At 36.6% G+C, this 9,461-nt stretch overlaps 1 protein-coding gene and 1 long non-coding RNA gene across 3 annotated transcripts; both read right to left on the bottom strand.

Moving 5' to 3' along the window:
- Positions 1 to 420: 420 nt before the first annotated feature.
- Positions 421 to 3,235, bottom strand: LOC113300320 (FACT complex subunit SPT16-like). Of its 2 annotated transcripts, none has more exons than XM_026549540.1 (3): positions 2,338 to 3,235; positions 1,241 to 1,288; positions 421 to 557 (listed from the first exon to the last, which is right to left on the bottom strand). In XM_026549540.1, the coding sequence occupies exons 1-3, from the start codon at positions 3,172 to 3,174 to the stop codon at positions 516 to 518; spliced, it is 927 nt and encodes a 308-aa protein (XP_026405325.1). In that variant the 5' UTR covers positions 3,175 to 3,235; the 3' UTR covers positions 421 to 515. The 2 variants fall into 2 exon arrangements, with proteins under 2 accessions (XP_026405325.1, XP_026405324.1); XM_026549539.1 differs by having other exon boundaries at positions 501 to 560.
- Positions 3,236 to 5,593: 2,358 nt separating this feature from the next.
- On the bottom strand, positions 5,594 to 9,067 carry LOC113300321. The gene is made up of 3 exons (XR_003335711.1): positions 8,540 to 9,067; positions 7,406 to 7,471; positions 5,594 to 7,197 (listed from the first exon to the last, which is right to left on the bottom strand). It is a non-coding gene; the product is annotated as an uncharacterized LOC113300321 (long non-coding RNA).
- Between the last annotated feature and the right edge of the window lie 394 nt (positions 9,068 to 9,461).

Raw genomic sequence — 9,461 nt, 5'->3', positions numbered from 1 at the left:
ACGAACAAGAACCCACAAGTGGAGGAAAGTTCTCCATAAAACTCTTCTTAGCAGACTGTAATGAATCATCTCCCTGGATAGCATCCTCAGTCACCATGGGAGAAGATGAAAGAGGGTTAAAGATCGGAGTGGGAGAACCCACGACACCACCAGATGGCGGTGCCATGACATTCGAAGCAGCAGCAGAAGAAGGAAATCGCCAAACCCTAAATCGCCTTGGTCAAACCAGAACGGCCAAGGTCAAAGAGAGAGAACATGAACGAAGTAGATTTTCTGTTAGCATAGTTACAAGAAGAGAACTGAAAAGTAGAAGTACGTTTTTTTACATTGAAAAATAAGAGGCTGGGTAAACAAAGAAGCATTAGAGAGAGTAGAGCAACGAGATGCGTGGAATACTCACTCCCTCACAGTGCTCTTCAAAACACACAGTGCTCTTCAAAACACACCTTCTGCAGCTTTAATTCTAAACCCCATATGGCTGCAGAAAAAAACTTCAGCTTCTCCTTGATCAGAAGCTAAGTCTGTATTTGATTTTCTCCATGCTCCCCTGAAATTGCCTGCCGCATCATATAAGATTATAATCAACAATTAAGCTGTAATCCTGCTGAAGAAAAGAGGCAGCAAAACAGATTCTCATGGAACCAGTGGGTACTTGAAAAATAGAGTCATTACACTCGTGCACTAAAGGAGGAGAGGACTGCTGAGAACTAACCATAAAAAGAGCATTTCTAACAGTTGTATTTGGGTTAGGATGACAATTCTCAAAACAACCGTACACTCTGTTTTCCAAATTTTTCCCACCAGATGGTAACAAGTCTACAAAGCACACTAGAAGCATTGTTGTCCCTGGCACTTCTGGGAGTCCATAATTTAGAGAGAGCTATAATGTCAGCTAAAAAGGAGTTGAAATTTGAGGGAAGGGGTATTGCAAGAAAAGATGGTCTCACTTATGAAACCACATCGAGAGCAAACAGAAGTGAAGGTAGTGAAGTTCTGACCAAGCATGAAATTAATTGGCAGCAGTCCCTAAATAATTTTTTCAGAAGAAAAGTAAAAACTTGGGAGGCAGTAACAATTTCCACATTTTTAACCAAGAAAAATCCAGATGTTAGGAGAGTGAAGCTGAGAATCGCCAAGTTTTTTCTAAAGCTAAATTTTTAATGTGTTATGGACTTAAACTGTGACTAGACCTATGCTAGTACGTGACTTCAAAATCAAGTATCAGGTAGATAAAACTTACAAACACATCACCGAGTTTGAGCTTTTTCCTTGCATGTTCTTCTAGTTCCTGCATAAAGAAATTAAGTTTGCTTCTTAAAAACTTTTAACTCCACAAATAATGAACATTCAATCGGTATAAGAACAAGGACAATAAATTATAATTATTTCAAAGCATTACATATTGATAGATCCACATCTCCACAACGAGTTTCAAATTCAAGTAAAGAAGCGGTTCTTATGTATTTGACAAATGTGGCTATTTGTTCAATATATCTGTATATGGTTAAAATCGGGATTATTGCAGCACAACCTCCGAATGGTTCACGCTCTGTTATAATCTTTATCTCAATTTCTCTAAACAAAACTAACGAAGTAGGCAAGAAATGGATTGCAGTGTCTGATGATGTTTCCTATAGAGAACAGGAGAATCCAACACTAAAATGATTGTGACCTGTATCAATAGAATAGGAATAAAGGCAACCATTGACTGATTGACGTCTAGTCGTCTAGCTAAGAAAAATATCAAACAAGACAAAGTACCTTTTGAGAAATAAAAATGGAAAATACATGTAAACAACTAGCAAAATGGGACTAGTTGTTATTCAAACCTTCTTCTGACAAGTCACTTTCAGTGATATGTTTCAAAAGATCTCATGGAGAGCGAACCAGAATCGCCAAGTTATTTCTGAAGCGAAAATTTTAATGTATTGTGGACTTAACTATGAATAGACCTACTCTAGTGGCCACTTATACACATATAAGGATGTTGAGGATTAATGGGGAATAGAAGCTTTAGGGCATAAGATGCTTTTCAAACCAGAAAGATACAATCTAACATTCTAACAGTGAGTGTGAGAATCAATCAGTTGGCATATGCTCAGAAATAGAGTTGGAATCCATCTGTAGTTCCAAACCAAGACTTTCCTATTCCTACAACACCAAATATACAGCATTAAGAAAGAAAGAACATTTCTCCACAATACACTTGTGTTCTGCAGTACCAATCTTAAAGTTATTGACAACACACGCTTGACATTTACAAGCCCACTAATAATATCCTGCATAAGTCCCAATACCTGATTAGTAGAAAGTAACAAGTGTCTGAGATTAAAATACCTGATTTCCTGTTTCTGACTCTTCTTTCGATCTGAAAACGACTTTTTCAATTGTCTTTTGGCTCAAAGAAGTAACAACACGAGGCACCTCACCCTTTTCAAGGACAATTATCGTATCCCCAAGAACCATCGAAAAAAACACATTCTCATTCATCAATGGCACATTTTTCAAGTTTACAGCCACCCTAAAAACCATTTTTGTTCTTAAAATGACCTCATTTGTGCCATTTAGTTTGAGATACCTTTCACTAGACTCAATACCAATACCCATCCCAAATGTATTTTCCATGTATTTAACAAACCCAAAAATATCTTCTTTAACAACTACATCCATGGCCGAATTATAAGCGTCTCGAATCCTCCTTCCCGGCTGTAGAGCAGCAATTGCTTCCTCTTGGGCCTTTAAAAGAAATCTGTAAGCATGCAACTGACGTTGATTGGGATCGAATAGATACGTTCTTGCAAGAAAGGAGCAGTAACTCCCATATGAAGACACAGCACAACATGATACAACATTCTCAATACCAGGTGATAAATGGGTTTCATCTTTGCTTTGTATGATGACGGGAAGACAGCAGGAACGAACCTTTTCTGGTTTTATATGTTGAAGTATCGTTTCTGTTGGGCTAAGTGGCACCCCCACCCCCACCATGTTCAGCTTATTTATCTTGACCTTTATCTTTTGAAGCTTTTGTGCTTGGTCAAGTATCGCGTTTTCAATCAGCTCTGGTAACATTGAATGAGAAATACTTTGATCATGTGCAGTGACAATATTCTTCAGATTTCTTGGTACAAACGTATCCATGACATCACTAATCACTGCTCCAGCCATCTTCATATTTCGACATTCAAATATATCTTTGACACATATCAAATCAGCAAATCCATTGGAAACATCAACTTGGGTCATTTTTATATCGTTTGGATTAATTCTAGAAAACCATTTATAGAAACTCCCAGCAAACTCTCCCTTATATGTCCAACAACAGTGGTTTTATCTTGGCCTGCTCTATTCCTTACACTATTCCTTACAGACATACAAATTTTCTCAATTTGTTTAATCTGCGCATTACGATCTCTATCCTTTGTTGTTGGGTCAGACATAGCTTTTGCTGAATCATAGGTAGCCTCTTTTAATAATATGATTAAATCTTGGTCATTACATAAGTAATGGATTCGCTTTTTTCCAAAAATGATAGTAGTATTCGGGAATTCAATCCCGAATAACCAAACATTTAAAGCCGAAGATTTAGACGACCTATAATATTTAGAAGAAGGACTTGTTTCAATAACGAGAACATCCGAATTATGCCAAAGGGGAGCATTCTTATCATCTTTCCAATAGTCATAGAGTTTCTTTAAGCGATTACTGAACTTTCCCTTTATATCAATTGTGCCGTAAGCCCCACCCCTAATGTCACATGGTCTATATTTAGACATGGGGACTACTAAATCCTAATGGAAAAAGAGAAAGAAATCAGGGAGGGAAAGAAATGACTTACTATTTTCTGGTACACTTCCTTGATTACTTGATTTTCATCATCAATTTCACCCAAACTTGAAATTAACTCCACAAACCCTAACCCTAGTTCTTCCTATTTCAAATTCCTTCACTCAACAAGAGATCTAAATCCAATCCAGTCTACAATCTCATCAAACCTTTTATGATTCATCTATTTCTGTGATTTTCTTCATAAATAACTAGGGTGTTAGTCCTCAAGGGAGTTGGGGGAGTTGGGTGTAGTTTGGTTTTTTCCTGTTAGTCGTGGGGGAGTTTGAAAGAAACTCTCAAACTCCCTGTTAGTCGTTAAAATTAGAATGATAGGGAGTTGGTGTTTTTGGGGGAGTTCCGGGGAGTTTTAGGGAGTTTATAGTGTATTTTTTCCTCACTCCAAATCTCTCAAAAAAGTAAAGATTTCTGGAGAGTCTCTCAAACTCCCCACACTCAAAACACCAAACTCTCTCAAACTCCCCACACTCTCTTACACTCCCTCAAAATCCCCAAGATTCAAAATACATTAAACTCCCCCAAACTCACTCGTGGACTAACCCCATGAACATGTACATTTCAGTGATGATGCCACTGGGAGAAGACGAAGAACAGAAAAAGAAAGAGATAAAACCTATTTAGACAACGGGCAATCGGGTGCCCAGAGTAGGCATCCGGATTCAAAACATTTCTCTGAAATAGAAATGACCATTTTACCCTCCATACCTTTTTCGTCTTTGTCCGGTAACCGAGCAACACGTTCATATACATTTTGGACAAGTTTTCGACATTCCAACGTACTAGTTCATCTCCGGATACATGCTCAACTAATTTCTATTAATTGTTTATATTTTTAATTTCCATTGCCAGGAGACTAGAATCAACAGTATATGAGATCCGATAGTATGGTATAAAGATATCAATTTCTTTCTACCATACTTTTTGTTATTGTATTGTTTAAGGTGTACGAGGTATTAGTATTGTGTAAAGAGGTACTTTTTTGGAAGAAAGCAAGCATCTTGATAAAGATCCAAAGAACTTAGACAGAGATAGAAATAAGTTTATGAAATTGAAACTTTTTCTTTGGCCAAATTAATTAACGTTCATATTTAATTAGTCAGCTCTTTAGTTGTTAAAATCATCTTTTGGCCGGTTAAATAGTGTTGACGAACTTGCGGATTCTTATATTCTACCCACCTTTAAAAAATAATCATCCACGAAAATTGTTCGATCGACCTCTCAATGTAACTATCGCTCATACTAAAAAACGCGTGAAATTCAACGCATTTCAAATGAGCCCGAAGTAATATATAGTTGAAGTAAAAGTTACTTGAGATGGAAATATAATTCCAACACTAAAATTACTTTATAGAGTATAGCCTATGACACGACATAGATTACCCTGTATCTTCTTTTTTAACTTTTGAAGCCTTTGTACTTGGTTAAGTATCGCCTTTGGAATCGCTTTGCTCAGACTTCTTTATCTTCTCTTTTATCTTTATAACATTGATGAGAAATCATATGTTTGCTGATAATATTCTTCAGACTTCTTTGTACATATGTGTATCCATGACATCACTATCAGCACTGGAACGAGAAGCAAATGTTTGTTTCTTACTTCACCAAAATATTAGAGAATTTCCAAGGAACATACAATACCCAGTGGTTGAACGACGATTAGTAACATGGCCTGTCCAGTCGGAATCAGGATATGCTCGGAGATGAAGGTCAGATGTAGAAGAAAAATGCAACCCCTGATACAACGTAAGATACATAGAAAATCTAAATAGTGTGTTGAGCACGGAGCAGACATAAATTGACTCAGAATATGAATTGCATGGTTAGGGCCTTAGGGGTGTACATACCCAACCCTACCCCCACTGTTTTATCGGTATCCTATCCTACCCTACCCGTCAGTTGCTGGGTCGGGTGAAGGTTAAAAATTTCTTACCCGCCGTCAAATAGGTAGGGTGATGTGTAAAACTCGAAATTGACCTACCCTACTCGCCTACCCTCCTAATATTGAAAATAAAAAATAACCCTTTCATTATGTACATTCTGGTTAGGATGAACTGAAACCAAACCATGTACAAAGACATCCTTCATGAATGGTTAGCCGAAACTAGCCAATTGAATACTAAGCTTAATCATTTTCATATAACACTTAAGACTTTAATCTTGGATCACAAATTCACTGTACGATATTTTGTTCTCAGTGAAAAGAATTATATGAGTTTTTATAGTTAATAGATCATGAAATATACATGAGTATATCAAATCAGATATGGCATTCTTTAGGTCTTTCATATTTGAAAAAACATGAAAGGTTCGAATATGAGTTAGGTTATTATAAGATTTTTAACCTCTTATAAAAAGAAACTTTTTATTCGAATTATTTGAAGATTTTTCGGAAATCTTACTTAAGAGGAAATAACTGGAATTACCTATTTTAAACAAATTTATATAACACATGAGTGCTTGGGTACGGAGAAATTTGTGCTTACGTAACAGTGCATTATTTTTGACTGTTTTTCCTCTTCCATTTCTTGAGATATGATACATCATCATAATCGAAGAATGGTTCAGAGACTACTCATTTTGAAGGATGAGAGACAAAACTTGCTCGTTTAAAATCATTTTTCGTATTCCCTCTTTTAAATGATTTTGGAGTATAACGAGTAGACGAAGAATCAACATAATAGTCTTTTACTCTGTTTGTTAAGAGTCGAGAATCAAAGTTTATCTTTCCCGATTCCTTTGAAACAAAACGAAGAACATTTTGCATTTTACGAATCTTGCATATCATCTGAACATGTTTTTTACTACCACAAGAATAACAATGTTTGGTATTATTAGAGTGATAATGTTGGGGGACCAAAATACTTCAATTGACAAAATAAGGGGTGGATTTATTAAAATTCCTAACTAAAGGACTTCGGTATTTTTCGTCCTTGATAATTTTGAAAATGACATTTGCGTCCCAAAATTCATGCCTATTTTTTTGTTGTCCTCGACTTCGTGTTGTCCAGGACAATTCGCTTTACACTTCGTTATCCACCACATACACTCGGGACAATTCACTTTACACCCACCGGGTTGATAGCGAGAACAACATACATAATTCGCTTTACACCTTGGTATACACCGGGTTTGGTAACGTGGACAACATGGACAACTCGGTTTACACTAAACTAAAGCGAGTTGGACCTATGGGCCCGTGCCAATGGGCTCGACTCTTCAAGAAGGGAAAGTTCCCTGGCATCTCATGTACTTAGAACACCCTGAAAGCTGAACACAAGGTTTCGTTCTGTTGTGGCCGCAACAACAAAGAGGCTTTCAATAGGCAGTGAACCCAAAATATAACCAAGGAGTCTGCAGACGACACGGCTAGTTAAAAACCTATATTGGTTAAGGTCCTTTCATGTGGGCTATTCCTTAGTCTACTAAATTTTCCACCAAGGTTCCCGGGAAAGATACCCACTAGGAATGCATTAACAACAACTGAAGATAACTACATAAAAAAATAGACATTGTGTTTGATAAACCCTATAGCTTGAGCAATGGAAGTTCATATGCTCACCTTGATCATTGTTTCATGTATAGAAGGCTGGTCGAGATACTCCCTATCTTACACTGCTGCATAAGGCTGAGAAGATAAACATCAGAAAAATAATGACTGACAAGAAAAGAAAACAACAGGAGAGAAATTTTCCCGCCTTGTCAATAATGGATTGGATTAAAACACTATAAAAATATGTATGAAACACCATGAATAAGGCTATAACAAGCCTGAATCACCTATGAATAAACTCAGATTTACTAAAAACAAAAAGTCAAGATGAAGTACCAATACTAGTTAACACAGTACATTAGTATAATCTTCATAACTGGTATGAGTGACTAATGGGAACACTAAGACGAAAACATACGCTCCTATGAGGCCTCAATCTACTATAATCTTCTATTGCAGAAACAAGGCATCTCACTTGGCACTGGTCAGCTCTGGTACGAGTGACTAATGGGAACACTAAACGAAAACATCAAATACACCATGCATTGTCAACGATAAAGTTATAACACCAAAGACTAGTCTATCTAGATTGTCCGCTTAAATCCCCCGCAAAATGTAAGTACATTACTAGTGGTAACCTCACATCCTTCAACACCACCAAAAGACAAATTAATCAACAAAAAGAAAAAACCAAAACTTCTGTAAAACACATGGATTGAACATAAATTGTTAGAAATTTTCGTACCAAAACCAAAATCTCGATTTGTCTAGAAATACAAAGCATATATCAGGAAAACCCATAGGAAAAAAGACGAATAAAGGGAACCTATTTTGAATATAGAGGTTAGGGTTTCATCCCTTCTTCTACTTTAGTTGATGAAATTAGGGATTCTCGATTGATTTCAAGTTGTCTTGTTCCACCCAGAGATAAGTAAAGCCTCTAAATGCAAGAAATATACTTCTTATTTTCTCTTTTGAGAAGTCTCTAGCTAAATCAATTGGCGCTTTTGTATTGCTTTAATAATGGAAATTTAAATTACCTAATCTTTTAAGATTTAAATCAAAGATAAAACCCAAAAATCAACCTACAACATTGAACAAATCTATGAACAAAAAGATCTTCGAAACACAAAAAAGAGTTTATTCTGAGAACTACACAACTAGCCAAAGTCAAATTGTAGTCTGCACAAAAGAAGAACTCACCTTCAATGGAGCTGATGTTCGGAAGAACAAGCCCTGAACTAAATCTGAAATAATTAATAAAATAAACTCAAAATCCTTCCTTCCTAAGATAATCAAGCACAAAAGGAATTCTCGAAATCAATCAATTTCGATTTTACTTATCGGAAAGCTTCAATCGATTAGCGGAAGAGATTATCGAGTGAAGAACGCAGATGCAGACAAAGAAGTAAGAGAAACCTTCTATTTTTCTTTTCAAGGTCAGACAGAAAAATCACTCTCAGGGAAGTTAGGGTTTGTCTGCAAGTAGAGATTAGGTTTTCTTCTTTAGGGTTTCTCAGATGCTTCTTTGAACAACCTGATATACAGCACAAACAAAACAAGATGAGAGAAAACAAGATGAGAAACATGTTGAAATCGGACGAAGACGTGAAAAATAAATAGTCACAGTCTAATTAACCCTGTCGTTGAAAGGGGGAAAACGAGATGAAGCTCTGCGGAATGGTGGAAAGCCAGAGAGCTCTCGTATGAAAAACGATATATAAACTCTACTCTCCGTTATCCGGGACAAAAAAGACTTTGGGGTCATTAGCATTTTTGTTTTAAACCTTCTCGGTACAGAGTTCCTTGGTTAGGAAATGCCAATTGGCACGTCCATATGAGGGAAATCATCAAAAGGCCCTGTTAGAGAATTTCTCGGTCGAACTCGCATGCGTTGCTATCTCAAGCATGTTTGTCAATGTTAGTGATCAAAACTATAAGTCTTGATTTCTAGCCTATATAGCTAAAGGTCTCGGACTATGATAGAAAGTGTAGTTGAGTTCAAGACTCCATGGAAATCATCATACAACACGAAGGACTACTCAAGGAACCAGTGGATCTTCACCGACTAAAAGGTATGTGGAGACTTGAACTTATCTGTCACTCAAAAGTCTATGTACTTTAT

Source organism: Papaver somniferum, chromosome 7 (assembly GCF_003573695.1).
Source record: "Papaver somniferum cultivar HN1 chromosome 7, ASM357369v1, whole genome shotgun sequence".
NCBI lineage: Eukaryota > Viridiplantae > Streptophyta > Magnoliopsida > Ranunculales > Papaveraceae > Papaver > Papaver somniferum.
The sequence above is the reverse complement of the archived record's forward strand: the minus strand, read 5'-3'. Positions and strand labels throughout refer to the sequence as shown.

Bases quoted from the DNA above. Each gene is read 5' to 3' on its own strand.
- LOC113300320 (XM_026549539.1), bottom strand. From the start codon at position 3,174: ATGAAGATGGCTGGAGCAGTGATTAGTGATGTCATGGATACGTTTGTA. The intron at 1,289-2,337 runs GTATTTTAATCT...TTCTTTATGCAG, and splicing joins AGTCAGAAACAGGAAATCAG to GAACTAGAAGAACATGCAAG. The intron at 561-1,240 runs GTAAGTTTTATC...TATATGATGCGG, and splicing joins TCAAACTCGGTGATGTGTTT to CAGGCAATTTCAGGGGAGCA.